General features: G+C 36.6%; 1 protein-coding gene across 3 annotated transcripts; it reads right to left on the bottom strand.

The window, feature by feature from the left end:
* Positions 1 to 705: 705 nt before the first annotated feature.
* Positions 706 to 19,168, bottom strand: LOC126824039 (NAD(P) transhydrogenase, mitochondrial). Of its 3 annotated transcripts, XM_050553192.1 has the most exons (17): positions 19,035 to 19,167; positions 14,996 to 15,648; positions 14,185 to 14,372; positions 13,437 to 13,592; positions 12,837 to 13,041; positions 12,030 to 12,097; positions 10,848 to 11,016; positions 9,783 to 9,854; positions 8,784 to 9,014; positions 8,167 to 8,346; positions 7,220 to 7,327; positions 6,097 to 6,342; positions 5,077 to 5,265; positions 4,384 to 4,535; positions 3,605 to 3,869; positions 2,485 to 2,696; positions 706 to 1,868 (listed from the first exon to the last, which is right to left on the bottom strand). In XM_050553192.1, exons 2-17 carry the CDS (start codon positions 15,621 to 15,623, stop codon positions 1,719 to 1,721), a joined length of 3,219 nt encoding a protein of 1,072 aa, XP_050409149.1. In that variant the 5' UTR covers positions 15,624 to 15,648; positions 19,035 to 19,167; the 3' UTR covers positions 706 to 1,718. The 3 variants fall into 3 exon arrangements, with proteins under 3 accessions (XP_050409149.1, XP_055954453.1, XP_050409158.1); XM_056098478.1 differs by lacking the exons at positions 706 to 1,868; positions 2,485 to 2,696; positions 3,605 to 3,869; ... (1 more) ...; positions 5,077 to 5,265; positions 6,097 to 6,342 and adding an exon at positions 6,504 to 6,580 and having other exon boundaries at positions 19,035 to 19,168; XM_050553201.1 differs by lacking the exons at positions 706 to 1,868; positions 2,485 to 2,696; positions 3,605 to 3,869; ... (7 more) ...; positions 10,848 to 11,016; positions 12,030 to 12,097 and having other exon boundaries at positions 12,832 to 13,041; positions 19,035 to 19,168.
* Between the last annotated feature and the right edge of the window lie 50 nt (positions 19,169 to 19,218).

Here is a 19,218-nt window from a genome sequence, read left to right as displayed (position 1 = left end):
GGCCCCAGATTGCTAACCATAGGTAATTCTAGACAAATTGTCTAACCATTATGACATTCTAGTGGAGTTGTCTGATCAGATGACATTCTACACCAGTTGCCCAACGTGTCTCATTCATCACTCCCATCCTGGTTAAACACTATTTCGGCCAGTGGCTGTATTGGTGCTAATAGGAATGAATAAATGAAATGGGTTTGAAGGTCCTACTTTTCTGATCCGTCTTGGCTAATGAAGACCGGCATATGTCAAACAGCGTATTGTGAGTGAAATTAAATTCTAATTGTCAAGGTGTACACAGGGCCTCATTTGTTTTGTCTCATCCGAACGACCAGGGTTTGTTCCTTGCCATGTAGGAAAATACTGAGGAACTTGCTCAGTTCCTTAACTGCCCCTCAACCTCACAGTACGGTTCAGTTCCTTAACTGCTCCCTAATCTCGCAGTATGGTGAAGTTCCATAACTGATCTCTAAGCTCACGTTATGGTCCAGTTCCCTAACTACTGTCCACCCTTAGTCTGGTATCTGGTTTAGTTACCCAATTGCTCCCCAACTTAACAGTCTAGTCCAGTTTCCAACTGCACCCAACCCTACCACAATTTCAAAACTGCTCCCCAACTTCCAGTCCTCTCCAGTTCCCTAACAGGTCCCCAACCTCACAGTTCCAGAACTGCTCCCCCACAATCAAATAATAACAAATAACTATATATTATATTGTCTATGGTTTATTACTGTATTATCACACAGACTATAAAATAGTTCTTCTATATGTAACTTTACAAACCATAGTATGATGTCATAACTATTAATAGAACAAATATCACATGACTGTCACATGACTCAGATCTTCCTTTCATCTTTAGAAGACTTATTACTATCTAATAGAATAACTTATTGAAACTTTGTCTCAAATAATGTAGCACTTTTTTATTGTCCGATTCATTTGGCATATTGTCATAGCACTATTAACAATTACAAAATTGTACAATTTTCCATCAAAAAAACTTTAACAAAATTTCTAGCATTATTTTGGTTCCAGCCATAAATTAAGTTCTTTCTTCAGTAAGTTTAGGAAATACAAATCAAGATTATTATTATGATTTGAGCTTTTTATAAAATTGTTATAAATAAATTTCACAGTAATCAGATGCATAATTTATATTTTCATAATTTCTCTATTTATACAAATACAAAATATACAATCCTGTTGTTTTATTATAACTAACAACTAGATTTGATGTTTAAAATCAGTTTCTGACCATAGTTTCGGTTGAACTTGGTTCATTCTTTGTCTCATCGACATTCAAATAAGGTTTCTTGTTATTAAATGTCTCAGAACTACAAATGTCTTGAATATTATTTAGAATAAACACTGCCTATTTCAAAATTATAAGGGTCTTACTTCATCCACAATCAAATCTTATTTCTCGCTTTTCATTGTCTCAGAGCTGAGAAAGTCTTGAATATTGATTTGGAGAACAATACTCACTCTGAATTATATGCGTATTCTTGTACAATAGATTGTCTGAGTTCATTTGTTAGACAATTAAAATCAGAAATTTCAGATTTATTTCATAGAACTTAGTTACTACATGAAAACAAACAGCCAGAAACCAATTTTGAACAAAGATTTTAACAAATTTCTAATCTTAAATTCACTCTCAGCACTTGCATACACTAAAAAATACCAATATGTATAAAGTTCCTAATATTGTCAATTTATTAATCAGCCTCTGCAGACTTGATTTTAGTCAATAAAGCATCACATGTTTTCTTGGCATCACCTAGCAACATAGCACTGTTCTCTTTAAAGAAGATAGGATTGTCTACGGCAGCATATCCTACACCTAATGTCCTCTTCATTACAATTACCTGAAATAAAACACAAACATATATTATTATTGAATTGTCAGATATCCTCTTACAGTCCCATATAACAACTTTTGGTCTTCGAAGGAATTATTAGTGAGTAGAAATTCGGCCGTGTATCTGTTATCACTCGTCGCTTCAGTCAGTTATATAGATTGGCGACTCGTGTTTTCCTTTGGTGTTCGTCACTTCCGATACGGGACACCTGTATTACTCATCTATTGTAGCAATGATCTCTGTGTTAAAAATATATTTGGAATGTGTTTAACCAGCTCTAACACATATGTGATAATGACTGGCACCAATATTGTCCTTTAAAGATACATTATGGGAGATTAGATAAAGAGCTGGTAGTTCTCACTATAATAGTGACAAGGAGTAGGGTCGCCTGTCCAACCTCGTGGGTTTTCTCCGGGTCCTTCGGTTTCCTCTCACTGCTAAAGACCCCTACGCGCAAGCGAATTATTGAAATAAAATTAAACCAAATGTTAGTCCCGAAATGACCGAGTTTATGTCGAAGGACGTTAAACCCCATTTCTCTCTCTCCCCTCGTGTTATACTATATTTTATTGTAAAGTTTATCAGGAGTTAAAATCTAAAAAACAACTAATTAACTAACCTGTTTTGCTAACCAGACTCGTAGAACTGGCATACCAGCAATGATGGAATTTGGATCTTCTTCTGCTGCTGAATTAACTGTATCGTTGGCACCAATAACAAGAGCCAGATCAGTTTGTGGGAAATCATCATTTAATTCATCCATTTCTTGTACTATATCATATGGTACACCAGCTTCAGCTAATAATACATTTAACTGACCAGGCATACGACCTAAAATATACAACAAACATTTCTATGGAAACAATGTGTAACTTCAACTCTAAGATGAAATATTATTGATTTTGATTTATTAAAGCCGAGAATCAAGCAAGGATTTGAGTTTGGAATGTTTTGATGGAAACTTTAATCCATAATTTCTACGACATAATCTAGAATCTGAGAAAGTATTATATATATTTTTTTGGGACAAGGATTTGAGTCTTGAGATATTAAATGTGTATGTCTGGACCACTGACAAGGGCACACGATGCTGGCCAACTCCTGAGGAATTTTCTCAGCCACTACAGCTTACTAGGACTAATTTGGATGCAGACTTTAAACCACCAGCAACTACAAACGGTGTTATAATGACGCTCCATCATTTAACAATTAAATCGGATGTTAACCCACCAGCCATTTCAGTGTTTTAATGACGCTCCATTATAATTTAACCATTAAATCGACTTTAAACCACTACCAACAGCTATTACTAACAGTCTTGTAATGATGCTCCATCATCATTTAACAATTAAATTGGATGTTAAACAGCTATTACTAACAGTCTTGTAATGATGCTCCGTCATCATTTAACAATTAAATTGGATGTTAAACAGCTATTACTAACAGTCTTGTAATGATGCTCCGTCATCATTTAACAATTAAATTGGATGTTAAACAGCTATTACTAACAGTCTTGTAATGATGCTCCATCATCATTTAACAATTAAATTGGATGTTAAACAGCTATTACTAACAGTCTTGTAATGATGCTCCATCATCATTTAACAATTAAATTGGATGTTAAACAGCTAATACTAACAGTGTTGTAATGATGCTCCATCATCATTTAACAATTAAATTGGATGTTAAACCACCAGCTGTTATATTGACGCCCAAGTGTAATTAATCAAACTACTTACCTGCTACAGGATGAATACCAAATCTAACATTATGTCCTTTCTTTCTTAATGTACTGACCATCTCGGCTATAGGATACTGGGCTTTAGCTACACATAAACCATAACCTGGCACAATAATAATATTCTTAGCCTCATCGATCATCTCTACAGCTTGATCAACATTCACCTCGGTATGAGTTCCGGTAATCTCCATGGGTTTTCCTGTTCCGGTAGAACTTGTTCCGTATCCTCCCAATATAACATTAGGAAGAGATCGGTTCATAGCCTGCAATACAAAGTCAAAAAATATCAAAGGCAAGTTTAAAAGTACCAGAAAAATCTTTCAGGATTAAAAATGTCCAACAACAAAAGGCACAACTATTATAATATCTTGACCAGAGTTTGGGGCTGTTTTTGTGTACAATTGTTTCGTCTATAAACATTATAAACAAGCTGTGGAAAATTTTATATTTTCTGAAAAATGCAAATGATAAAGCTTTATAACTCTTTATGGTTGAAGATAGATCTTTGAGAGATAGACAAATGGGGTAAAACGTCCCCTTGACACAAACTAGGTCATTGTTGGACTAACATATGGTTCAATTTTATTTCATTAATTTATTTGTGCATAGGGGTCTTTAGCAGTGGAAGGAAATTGGAAAATCCCGGAGAAAACCCATAAGGTTGGACAGGTGACCCAACCGCTTGCCACATACAAGCGGGGAATCGAGAACATGCCTCTTGTTTCAATAACATGCGTTAACCATTCGACCAGCCCCCTAAATTGACCTTTGACCTACCTTACACATGATGTATGATAGAATGGCACCAGAAGAACCAATCAAAGCTCCGACGATAGTCATCAGATTATTATCTAACATAAAACCTTCAGCACATAATGCCCAACCAGAATAACTGTTTAGTACGGTAATTACTACTGGCATGTCAGCACCTAGAGAGAGAGAAACAGGGTTTAATATTCAACCAGAATAACTGTTTAATACGGTAATAAATACTGACATGTCAGCACCTATAGAGAGAGAAACAGGGTTTAATATTCAACCAGAATAACTGTTTAATACGGTAATAAATACTGACATGTCAGCACCTATAGAGAGAGAAACAGGTTTAATATTCAACCAGAATAACTGTTTAATACAGTAATTACTACTGGAATATCAAGGACCTGTAAAAACCATGATATTACTAAGTGAACCAATTCTAAAGATCTAATAAAATTGAATGGGGTTTAATGTCACATCAAGAAAATACTTTCATTATTTTGAGACTAACATAATATGTCCGTCGACAGATTTTGAATTCCTGGCCTATTCCAAAATTTACAGTCATGATGAATATCGCTTCATTTGGCATCCTATTCGGATGATAAAAACAAGGGGGTAAACTCTTTTGATATTTGGTTTCGTTTCCTAAATAAGTTGAATCGATTGAATATAATTTTTTAGCTAATTGTATAAATAAAAGTATGGTACCTCCAATAGCTGCTGTTAAAGTTACACCCATAACACTGGACATAGCTGTAGTAATACCCAACATAGTGAGTAAAGTGTTAGGTTCATCACTGTACATATAGGTACCAAATGCTGCAACATTCGATGCCATCATAGATGCATTGAGAATATTTCTACCGGGTAACAAAAGAGGATCAGATTTCAGGACACCTGTAATACATAAATAAATCAATAAATAAAATCCTACTTTCTATGTAATCTGTTAACCAACATTAACGAAATGGATGGGGTTTAATGTCCTACACTTGGTTAATGAAGACAGACATAATCCATACAGTGTGCTATGAAGATACATGGCCTTCTCTTACTTCAAATTCTAACTGCCAAGAGTTCTTTTACTTGCATGCCAATGTGTACACAGGACCTTGTTTATCCCATCCAAACAACTAGACACAACCAAGGACCTCTTTTTTTTTTTTTTTTTATCCCATTCGAACAACTGGACACAAATTGTCAGTTCCCATTTTTATCCTACACATCTGACCAGAAGGAAGCTATGCCGTAAAATCCTGAGGAACTTTCTTGACCAACATCGGGAGGGAATCCCAACCACAACAATTAGGACCAAAACGTGTTTTGATTCCAGTCAAAATTAAGCACTGACTCGGGTTGACCTCATGTGTCGCTTAGATTATGGTGGGGCATACTGTCTACGATTTGACCCCATACTGAAATTCCTTATCCAAATACAACAATTCGATAATTAATATTACTTGGCCATCTTTTATTTATAGACTCACTTTAACTTCATTGAAAAGAAACAAGCCAACAGTAAGACTGATGTCGAAATCCCAAAATAAATAGATGACACACATGGATTATCTTTTTCAAAAGTATTGAGCAATCAAACTGATTATCTATACTTAATCTAAGAATAAAATGTTCACGATAAAAAGAGGGACAGACAGACAAAAAAAACTTTTAAATAGTCCCCTATTTTCTTTGAAAGGCAGGGACAATTAATTTTCATCACAAACCTACCTTGTAATTTACCGAAAGCAATAAGAGAACCAGTGAATGTGACACCACCAATAAATGTTCCAGCGAAGAGGAAAGATTTAATCACGTTACTAGCGGGGTCCGTTAAGAAATGTGGTTGTTCTAGAAGATGATTTGCGAAACATGTCAATACGGCAGCTGCTCCGACCAAACTGTGAAATAAGGCTACCATCTGTGGTAAATCTGTTACTTCAATTCGTTTAGCAGCTACAGCACCTATTAAACCACCTGTAAAATACAATCAGATCCATTAATACAATATCACCTATAAAACCACCTGTAAAATACAATCAGATACATTAATATATCACCTATTAAACCACCTAGAAATACAATTAGATCGATTAATACAATATCACCTATTAAACCACCTGTAAAATACAATTAGATCGATTAATACAATATCACCTATTAAACCACCTGTAAAATACAATCAGATCGATTAATATATCACCTATTAAACCACCTGTAAAATACAATACAGATATATATATATACAATTTATGTTAACAATTGGATGTCAGTTAATACTGGGCCGTTTCTCGAAATCTTAACTAAAGATAAAATCCAAATTTTAGTAGATACTTCATTTTTGATTGGCTAAGCACTAAAATCAACCTAATATCATCCAATCAAATTACTAAAATTTGGATTTTATCTTAGTTAAAAATTCGTGAAACAGGCCCCAGATGTGTAAATATAATTTATGTTAACAAATGGATATCAATTAATACTGATGAATGACAACATTTCTAATTTCAATTATTTAAGTCATTGGCCAGTCTCTGAAAAAGTCGATTTATTTTAATAGACGGATCATTACTTCGGCTAATTTGGGAACATGTTATCCAGTGGAATTTATCCGAAATGTACAGTCTATCTCCAGACTAGACATGCCATAAAATGAAAACGTCATTTTTCTGCAATTGGTTAATGATGGGCATACATACAGTGTACTCTGAGAGACATTTTGCCAGGACAGCAGAGCAAGGCCTACTTTTATTTCAAATTCCAATCTTGGTTTTCTATCCCATCCATGTGACTAGACATTGTCCTTTTCCGGCTCTCCGTCTTGCACTCGATAAATTAAAATAAATATACGTACCCAGACCCATACACGCAGACATTTGTACCAATGTATCTAGATTAGGTTTTATGATTCCTAGAGTTGCTGCTATACCAGATGTTACACCAATCATACCCAACACATTACCTAAAATAATACATCACATAATAGTATGCTAGATGTTACTCCAATCATACCCATCACATTACCTAAAATAATACATTCTATACCAGATGTTACTCCAATCATACCCAACACATTACCTAGTAAAATATCATATAATACATTTTATACCCGATGTTAATCCTATCATACCCAGCACACTACCTAGTAATATATCATATAATACATGTCTAAAACATAATAATATACAACAGATTTGTTCAAGGATAGAAACCTAGACTTGGCTGACTGAAGAAACAATAGTCAAATGAATTTCAGTTAATTTCCACAGAAGAGAGTTCTGGCACTATGACATACATGCTCGCTTTGGAGGATGCTGCCTGGACAATTTTATCATGCAGTCTTCCAACAAAACTTTGATATCATCGCTCTAAGTTAAATCAAGCCGTGCAGTTTCAACAAGGTTTCTCTAGTTTTGTCAAGCAATGATATCAAGCCAAGTTAAAATGTTGATCAGTATTACTGTAATTGTATTCCATAAAATTGCACTCCAAATCTTATCTGCACCCAGATTAGCTTTAACAGAGAGAAATGGAAGTTAACGTCTACTTGACACTAGGTCATTTTTGGATTAACATGGTTCAATTTTATTTCAATTATTTGCTTGCGTGTAGGGGTGTTTAGCAGTCAGAGCAAACTGGAGGACTGTGAGAAATCCAAGAGGTACAAAAAACAACCCTACTCCTTGTCACATACAAGCCAGGAATCGAAACTACGCCACTTCGACTCGATGACAGACCTCACATGTTAACCATTTGGCCACCCAAATAGCCTTAAAAAGCGTGACCTTGTACAATACATACCGATTCTGGCTGTTTTCTGGGATGAGAGACCTGTTAAAGCTCCGACACATGATAAACCGGCAGCAAGATAAACCATCTGATGTATATCAGGATAGTTACCAGTGTTACCTAGGTAACCATAACCACCCAGAAATAAAGCCGCTGGTAAAGCATATAAATAATTATACTCTGGTGGATCATCTGAAACAAGGACAATCATTGGTTGATACAACAGTAACCCTGGTAATATATCATTAAACACAAAAACCTGGAAAAGTCTACTACATGCTTAGATTCAACTCAAAACTTGTAATGGTATACAACCCAAATATACCACTGCAGGTATTTAACTTTTTTCCTCCATTTTAACAGTTTCACAATAACAATATGCATGATGATTGAAACATCCCCCTCCTCAAATTTAAAGAAATCAGAATAATAATAACATATTTTAGCCATCCTAATGGGATTGGAATCAATTCCCAATTCATGATCACCCAGACTTAATATTATTGAATTAAGTTATCCAGAATTACAACAAAACACTTTGCAAATGAAAATGTTCCATCATCAGATTCAAGATGATACAGACTTCAAGACTAAATCGGAAAACATAAAAATTCAAGTCCAGAACATACCAGGTCTTTTGAACATGTCCAACATTCTTTGTGTGACGACAAAGCCTCCACCAATATTGATAGAAGAGATGAATGCAGCCAAGGCAGCTAACGTATGAATGGTGTTTGATGGGTAATATCCACCACCCATCAATAACAAACCACCTGCGGCAGTTATACCAGAAATGGCGTTAGTGACAGACATTAGTGGGGAGTGAAGAGCTGGTGTGACACCCCAGACGGTGTGATAACCTGAAATATACAAATAAACATACATGACACTGATTAAAGGAAAGGGGAGAGAGAGAGGGAAATGAGGTTTAACGTCCACTCAACACAAACTAGGTTATTTCCGGACTAACATATGGTTCAATTTTATTTTGATAATTCGCTTGCATGTAGGAGTCTTTAGCAGTGGAAGAAACCCACGCGTTTTGACATGTAACCCTACTCCTTGTCACGTTCAAGTGGGGAATCAAAACTAATCGGCCACCCACCCCACCCCTGCATCTTATTAAAAGGAAACAGTTATATGAAATTGACATCCAACAACACGGTATATGATTATGAGGTCATAAAAGGGGCCAGGTAGGATTGCTTTTTAATTTAATTTATATTTAGCAGAGTACCAAAAGCGATGGACACATTAGCCGAATCAAATGCAGCCAAAGATAGCCTAGTGTTTCAAATTCGCTCGAATGATTTGCCTAAATATCATAAATCAAGCATGTTTGATATATTTGCCTAGTGTGTCCGGTTTGCCGAAGCATTTGGCCGAATGAATTTGGATGTCTTTCGGCTAGAGTGTCCGCCGCTTAGGCTAGGTGAAATTCTAACTTTATGGCATGTAAATTGCTGGACAGCTAAATTCTCCAGATGTTTAATTTCACTATCAGCCAGACAAGATGGTTAAAGAAGGAAACAAAATCCCTAGCTCAACCAATCTACTTACCACATTAAAGACTAACACGACAAAACAATCTATAACCAATCAACACGATAAACAAATCTTGAACCTACCTACAATTCCTGATAAACCAAAAGTAGTAACCATGGTAGTGAAGGCAGCATTAGGTGAGGCAATACCCAAACCTGTTCAAATAAAAATATTGAATTACAAGACAGAATTATTAACAAAATATTACTAGGAAAAAGGTGGAATATTTTTCATATTCTCTGATCAGATAACTGTTCGGTATTCACAGAGGTATTTCGAAAGCGACTTTTTATACCTCTGTATAAGATGAATGACCTTTACAGAGAAAGAGATATGGGGTCTAATGTCCACTCGACACAAACTAGGTCAATTCGGGAGTAACATGGTTAAATTTTATTTCAATATTTAGTTTGCTCGTAGGGTCTTTAGCAGTGGGAAGAAACCGGAGGACCCGTAGAAAACCCACGAGGTTTGACAGGCAACCCTACTCCTTGTCACTCACAACAGGGGAATTGAAGCCATGCCAGTTGACTCAATGACAAGCTAAATGATGCATATACCCATTTACACTAAATTTGAAATATTTTTTATCTAGACATACTTCAAACATCTTTATTTTTCTAACAGTTCAAAACAAATTTTTTTAAATTTTTTTAAACAATATTTTTTTTCAGATTTGTATATGACTAGGGATTAGGGAACAGGCATAGACTATATTAAACTCCTTTCCTTGAAAAAAGTTAATATTGCGAGCTAATTAACCCGCAACCATGTCATCCCTCTCAGTGATTGTAGTGGCTTAGCGAGTATTCACTCCTGATCAGTGTATAATTAAGCTAACAATAATCAATAAATATCAGTACATACCCAAATACAGTAATATATAATTTCATATAAAATACCATCTTTGCTGTGTGGAAATGGTCTTGTCAAATACACGCTTTTAAGTCAGCATAACCTGGGCCCCTTTTCTCAGAATCTTAACTAAAGATATAATCCAAATCTTAGTAGATACTTCAATATTGATTGGCTAAGCACTAAAATCCACCTAATATTATCCAATCAAATTACTAAAACTTGGATTTTATCTTACTTAAAATTTCGGGAAAACAGGCCCCTGAACACACGTTCACGCAAAGTATATTTACCTAAAGCAGTACCAAACCCTGTTGTATACACTAAAGAATCTTTTAAAGTGATGTTAAAATAGTTAGGTGGGGGTGGGGGTACTTTCTCTACAGGTGCAGGAGCTGCAGCAGCAGCTGCGGCGACTGCCGGGTCAACTTTAGGTGCTGGTGGGGGCCACATCAATTTACCCTGAAAATAAATATTTTATAACAATACAATTTGGTTTAAACAGGGTCTTTAGCAGTAGGATGAAAATAAATGAAACCCATTCGAAATGGTTCAAAGGTCAGCAAACAAATTGGGTCCTTTTTTTTTTTTAACAAAAGAAGATAGGCCACACAAAGAGTGGAAATGAACCCACAAAGCAGCAATATCTCAAGGAATGCCCATATTTAATAAGAATCTAGGATTGTTCAAGAAAGCTTATCTCTATCATGTTCACAACATTATCTGGACAAATAATATATCTCTGTACCAGAGAGAGAAAAATGGGGTTTAACAGCCACTCGACACAGACTAGGTCATTTCGGGACTAACATATGGTTTAATTTTATTTCAATAATTGTCTTGCGCGTAGGGGTCTTTAGCAGTGGGAGGACGGGGGGAAAACCCACGAGGTTAGACAGGCGACCCTACTACCCTTCACATACAACCGGGGATACGTGCTAACCATTCGCCATCTAACCCCCCTATCTCGGTACCAGAAAATATTAGATTGCTGGAAATCAACAGGGTTCGTCCTTTCATATTTCAATGCGGGCGTATAAATAACGTTATAATCCATAAGACTGATTGATGCTGTGTGGGTTCTAATTCTGTATCAAATATTAGTAGTGTCAGATTTACCGACAGATGCGAAATGGCACCCTGTGGGATATAATACATGACTTGCATTGATGACAGATCTACAATATGAAGCACAAACTTCAGAACATTCACCACCAAACACCTCATAAAACAAGGAATGCTGGAGAGAGGGAGAGATAGAGAAATAAGGTTTAACATCCTACTGTTCTGCTCCGACTGGGCTTGACACTATAGACATAATTCCATGTATTGGTCTTTTAGCAGTGGGGGTAAATCGGAGGACCTTGAGAAAACTCAATGTTTGACAGATGACATTACTCCTTGTCAAGTAGACCCCCCACCCCACCCCCGGAATGCTGGTTAATGTTGAAACAAATCTCGAAACAGAAACTCACCTCATGCAAGATAATGGATCCTCTTACAACCTCATCTTCTAAATTCACATTATAATGTTCTTTTTCACCTGGCAATATTAAAAAAAACATTTTAAAAATACTTTTCATTTTATTTGAGAGACCATACTTTAGTTAACCAATTAGTGCTTAGACCGCTTGATACTACACCATCAAATCCATAGTTGTGGCTCAGACAAAGTGGTCCTACAATACAGAAACCTATTCACATATCTCAGGTGGACTGAGGTAGTCAATATTTACATGTACGAGGTACTAAAGAGTTAAAGGACAATATTGGTGCCAGTCATTATCATATATGTGATAGAACTGGTTAAACACGTTCCAAATATTATTTTATCACAGAGATCATTGCTACGATAGAATTCGCCCATGTATCTATCACTCGTCACTTCAGTCAGTTATATAGAGGGATAACTCGTGTTTTCCTTTTGCGTTCGTCATTTCCGATTGTTGCAGTATTGATTACACCTCTATCGTAGAAATGATCTCTGTGATAAAATTATATTTGGAACGTGTTTAACCAGTTCTATCACATATGTGATAATGACTGACACCAATATTGTCCTTTAAACATGACACCACTAACTGTTGGCGTATAAAAACGTGGCAGTATCTGAGAACCAGAATATTTTTTTTGTGTGGCCATCCACATTTTTTTAGAGAAAACTAAATGCAATCAAATCCCATTAAATTTGCATATTTATCTATATCAATATTTTCTGAAAAGGATTGACAAGTTTACCTTTCATAAAATTGAACGTACATAATCTACTAAACACTACTAACCTATAGACAAAAGAAATTTAGAAATATTATTTCCATATAAGGAACTAGATTGGGTTGGTAGACGACTAGGGAAATCTGTATAACCAATATGGACGACGTCGTTATAGCGATAGAGTTCTCCTGGTTTAGTTGTTTCAATATTTCCACCAGCTTCCGAGGCCAGATCCACCACAACTGATCCAGGTTTCATGGATTCAATCATTGCCTATATCAAAATAAAAATGGAATAACATCTGTGGACAAAACCAGAATTGAAAGCTTCATAAATTCTTCAGACATTTATTTTGGAGATTCATGAAGACTAAAGGGAGATAATTCTTGTGAATTTGATTGCAACAAATCAATTTTAATAATGATAATTTTGGTTTATGTGCAGTGAGTGTCATTTCAAAAACGATACAAAGCATAAATACAGGGTGACCCTGATGTCATAGGGTCAAAAGCCGCTTGTATGACCCCTGACACAACTTGTCAGATCTTCATGTAGTGTGGGCCATCGAAAGTATAAAAAAAACGAAACGAAATACAGATTGGCCAGTTGATATTCCCGGAATGAAAGACTTGTGTTGATCATAAGAATATTTTAATGTCAGAACTGACCTTTGAGATCAGTTTTGGAGCAGGTTTTCCTGGGATAAGAGCTGTAGTTAATAAGATATCGATTTCTTTACATTGTTTAGCAAACAAGGCCATTTCTGCTTCAATAAATTCTTTGGACATAGTTTTAGCATAACCACCAGTACCTTCACCAGATTCCTGTAAAAATACATATTTAATCAGAGGCATGTAAAAACAAGTTTAGATTTAATCAGAGATGCAGTTACAAATTAGCAGGAACATTTTTACAATATCTTAACTTTGTACTTATCAATCTGAACGATTACCACCCTGTAGTTGGTAAAATGTTACTGCCTTGTCAAATGTTACCACCCTTAACCTAGGCAAAGTTGACGACCCCTCAACTTGTCAATGTTACCATCCTCAACTTGTCAATGTTACCACCTCTCAGCTTGTTGAATGTTACCACCCCTCAGCTTGTTGAATGTTACCACCCCTCAGCTTGTTAAATGTAACCACCCCTCAACTTGTTAACTGTTACCACCCCTCAGCTTGTTGAATGTTACCACCCCTCAACTTGTTAACTGTTACCACCCCTCAGCTTGTTGAATGTTACCACCCCTAGGCTTGTTGAATGTTACCATTCCTCAGCTTGTTGAATGTTACCATTCCTCAGCTTGTCAAGTATCACCACCCTCAACTTGTTAAGTCTGGGATTGGGAATAGTTGTTAACTGGGGAAACCATCTTAATAACATCCCTAATTCTTTCAATTTAGCTCAAATAAATACCTTTATATTGACTTCCAGAAACTCGGCGCCAAATGATTCTACTTGCTCTTTGACAGCTGCACGAGTATCAAAACCACGGACAATGGCTCCCAGATTTTTAGCTGTACCAATGGCCGATAAACCAGCCACACCTCCACCAATAACCAGAACTTTTGCTGGTTGAACTTTACCTGCAGCAGTAATTTGACCTGTAATAACAAACATTTAGATTTTTACTTAATACAGTACCAAACAAAGAGAAATGAGGTTTAACCTCCACTCGACACAAAGTAGTTCATTTTAACACTAATAAATGGGTCTAATTTATTTTAAGAATTTTCTTGCTTGTAGGGGTCTTTAGCGGGGAGAGAGAGAGAGAGAGAGAGAGATGGGGTTTAATGTCTACTCCACACAAACTAGGTCATTTCTGGACTAACATATGGTTCAATTTTATTTCAATAATTTGCTTGCGCATAGAGGTCTTTAGCAGTGGGAGGAAACCAGAGGACCCGGAGAAACACATGTGGTAGGACAGGCAAAGGGGCCTTTAGCAGTGGGAGGAAAGTAGAGGACTCGAGACAAACCCCTTTAGGCTGGACTGGTGACCCTATGCCTTATCGAAACCATGCCACTTGATTCATGACAGGCCTTAAGATCTTAAGTGCATGTTTTACCAATTCACGACTTAAGCCCTAAAAAAAAATATCAACTCCTAATTACGACTATCCTTGAAATGGGAAATTGATATTTGGAATTTGAATTAATATTGAGTTAAAAGATTGGACTACTTGGGAGTTTTCGAGACTAAGAACCCATAACGAGGTTTTCATACCTGCAAAGAACCGTGGAAAGTTGTTTGCTGCTTCAATAACTGCCTTATAACCAGCGATATTGGCCATAGAGCTCAATGCATCAAAAACCTGAGCTCGGCTGATTCGAGGAATACAGTCCATCGCAAACACGGTCAAATTCTTGGTGGCCAATTTATCAACCAGATCTTTGTTTTGGGCGGGGTACAGGAAGCTGATGAGTGTTCCGCCATTTTTAAACTGATCCACTTCTGCCAGACTTGGTCCACGAACTTTCAACAAAATGTCAGATTTATATAAATCTTGGGTGTTTTTGATGTTGGCCCCTGCTGCCGCGTAATCATCATTCTTGAACTTGGCTTCTATACCAGCATTCTCTTCTACATTAACATTGAAACCTTTCTTTGTCAAGACCTGTACCACGGCTGGAACTGCGGCAACCCTCTTCTCATTTGGGAAAGATTCCTTGGCGATACCAATGGTGATATTGCTGTAAGGGGTTCCAGTAACTTTCGGGAGTTCCTTCTCTGCCTTTTGACAATACTGACGACTGTTTGGTTTCAAACCTCTTGAAGCTCGGACAGAAAATTTGTTGAGTTGAGATCCAAAGTTGTCAGCCAGAAATCGAACTTGCTGGACTCGTAGCAACATCTTGACAGCAGGCAGCTAGCAGCAACTGAAATATACAGGTTTAAAATTTAAATAGTACAATAGGCCCGTGATCGATCCTTGCGTTCATCGGGATTTTCTGGCGTGGTTCCACCTTGTCAGTGATACAAGACAGAGGGCCTGGCAAGGGACATGTATAGTCATTCGGATTGTACACATCCCCCCGCCCCCTAAGGCCATGTCTAAACATTGGTTTCAACGTTGAAGAACCCTTGATGGTTGAATCCGACATAAGAGAAGGCTGTACTGCCACTGTCTGGGCAAAATTTCCCTCATACATGTAGGCTAATAAACATGGGAATAAGCCATGCAGTGTGCTATGATGGACACTAAGTTAATTTTGATTTAATTAAAAGATCTGATGAAAAGTTCTAGTTTTTGTCTGTTATTTCATTCCATAATGAGAGATCTATGCAAATGACCTTTCTGCTAACTATAGGATATGTACTAGAGCTGCAACGATTCAGTTCGGTGCACCGATAACCGACACTAGCCACCTCTGTTCGATCCACGATCTAGAACGTTCAAATTTCGATTCGGTTTAATTGCAAATTAAATTTCAAATAAAAACAATGTACACCTTACCATATGAAAAAAAAAATGAAAGACCTGAAGCAATTAAGTCCACTTAAAATTTAAAAAAAACTTTGTTTTTACGTAACTCTTAATTTATGTTATTTAACAAGACACGAATGTCATTCGAAAACATAACTATAACAGAGTGACCTCCCTTTAAAACAATTTCCGTATGCTGACGAAAGTTAATTTACTTAAAATTGGTGGCGTACCGAATGTTCATTGGATGTTAATTTAGGTCAATAGCTTCGGTAATCGTTATATAAATTCTAAACGATCTCATTAGCTGATAATTCCGGTCATTATCTTCGGATATTTTCGTGTTTAACGATTATTACCCGTAGTCAAGCAAACACGACTGGAAGGTAAAATTATGGCAGACGACGTACTTTCTCGACCACCTGGTCATTTGAAATCTAAAGTTTGGGATCATTTTGGTGTAAGAAAACTCTAAAGATGTGCCAACTTGTAGAGTATGCTACACTGACATATCCCATAAAACAGGAAACACAACAAACCTGTCAAACCAATGAAAGTGTTCAAGAGAATTTGAGTCTTGTGTTTTCATTGTTTTTAATGAATTATACACAGGAAAAATTACTGGCTATTGTAGCTGATAATCGAATCGAATGGTTAAAATCGATAATCGAACCGAATCGAGGTAGTTGTGAATCGTTGCAGCCCTAATATGTACTATGTAGCCTACATTGTACATTTGACTTTGACCAAACAAGTAACATGGAGAATCACAGGATCACATAAATAAGTTTATCTTAGCTGTGTCTTCAGAAATGAAATGAAATGGGGTTTAACGTCCTACTGTTTTGCTCCGAACTGGGCAAATGAAAATGGGCATACGCCATACAGTGTGCTATGAGGGAAACTTGGCCCAGAGAGCAGCACTATGGCCTATTCTTATATTGATTTCAACAGTCAAGGGATCTTTTACGTGCACGCTAATGTGTATACAGGACCTTGGATTTTAGTACCATTCAAATGACTAGACAGCTGTCCTTGTCCGGCCTTCTGTCCTGCATCACTGACAAGAGGGAACCATGCTGTGTCTTAAGGTCCAGCACGATACGCAACAGACAATCAATATAAAATAATTATTATAATACTCTAACTGGGGTAATATGTTCTCTGCTGTGCGTTTTAGGAACAATACAACATTAGGCAAGATTAGATAAAGAGCTGACAGTTCTTACTATAATAGTTAAATAGATAATGATATGTTAAAATTTTCAGTCAAATTGCTTCACTCCGAACCAAGATATTAGAGATTCAATTTAGGCTAGCCTCGATTGCCATTAATATTGGTACGATAATAAACAAAGTCTTGTTTATCCATTTACATCAAATCCATTAATTATCGCAGGATTACGATAAAATCGAGAGTTGATAATGGTCTGGATGAGTTAATGTCTAATAATTTAGATAATATTTCAGACCTAAAGAAAGACCTTCAATAGGCAGATTTAGCTCTTGCGTAATGTATGTTTAATAGCTTCGACACTATCAACCTGGGTAAAAATATCTGAATTTGAACACTGGGCACTAACATTTCTCACCAGACATGTTAATAATAATGAGGACTCACGGTGGCTAAGTGGGTAAGACGCTGGCACGCTAGTCTGGAGTGTTCAATCCCTGCATTGGCAGAGAAAATTCATCAGGATTATCCAATATGGTTTCCCCGTGTAAGTGGTGCTAGACGGAGGACCTGACAAGAACAGCTGTCTAGTCATTCGGATACATTGGCATGCACGTAAAAGATCCCTTGGCAGTTGGAATTTGATATAATAGTAGGCCATAGTGCCGCTGCCTGGGCAAAATGTCCCTCATAGCACACTGTATGGCGTATGCCCTCTTCATTAGCTCAGTTGGAGCAGAACAGTAGGACGTTAAACCCCATTTCATTAATTTTTGATAATAAAAAATGAAAGGAGGTTTAACATGGTAACGTAATCTGGTCCGGGCAGAATGCTGCCTCTTAGACTCTTACTCATATTACACTACAGCTTTGTCTACTATTAGTACTATTTAAGTATTTTATGTACGGTACTCATTTACACTAAATAGGAAATCTTTTTATCCAGATATATTTCAAACGCCTTTATTTTTCTAATACGTCCTTTAAAAAAATGTTTCAGAATTTAGCACTGATGTCATCCCTCTCACTACAAAAACTAGTCTCAGTCTAGTGATTGCACTTTGTAGCGGGCAAGCGAATATTCACTGCTGATCAGTTTGGTAGCCTACCTGCCTTCATTTCAAATCAACAAAAAAGAACTAGGGCAGTAAACTAATACTGATAACATGTAGGCCAGCAATATAATAGGCCTAGATCAATTGCTAAAAAAGTAACTGTCACTTCACTGTACGATTCAATTACAGATAGGCCTAAAAAGGTTGTTTGTGTCAAGTAAGCTAAAAAAGAAGTGGGCTGACCGGCAATAGAATAATGACCTTCAGCGTGTTCCAGTCGTCTGCAAAGCTCATAAAAATAATTATTAGACAAAATACAGCCACTTACTTTGCATAATGAAGGACAGGGCCGTTTGATCTAAGTGATGTCACATAGACTAGTGCCAGTGTATCATTAACATTCTTAATATTTTAATTCTAAATTGGTCCAGAAATCCCGGTTTTAGAATGAAGCATGTGAATGGAAACGTGTTCATTTCTCAAGAACACCCATCTGTAACCTAGGTTTTCAACAAATGCACACCAATATATGACTAAATATTTTTGCAATATGTTAATGATAACTGTCACAAGCAATTCTATACTTTAAAATCAATTAATGTCACTTACATTTCGATATTATTGCCGCATTTGGGCAAACTATTTTCACCTTTACTTAGGTTGACTTCGATTCCACCGATACAGCTTCCGCGCAATCGTCACTTCACAGCCAATCAGTTAGCCAATATTGCGCACATGACCCAACACGGTGAACGAGTCGATTTTTACATAGGAGGAGTAGATATTAACCCGT

This window comes from Patella vulgata, chromosome 1, assembly GCF_932274485.2.
Source record: "Patella vulgata chromosome 1, xgPatVulg1.2, whole genome shotgun sequence".
Taxonomy (NCBI): Eukaryota; Metazoa; Mollusca; class Gastropoda; family Patellidae; genus Patella; species Patella vulgata.
This window is presented reverse-complemented; position numbering and strand designations above follow the sequence as displayed.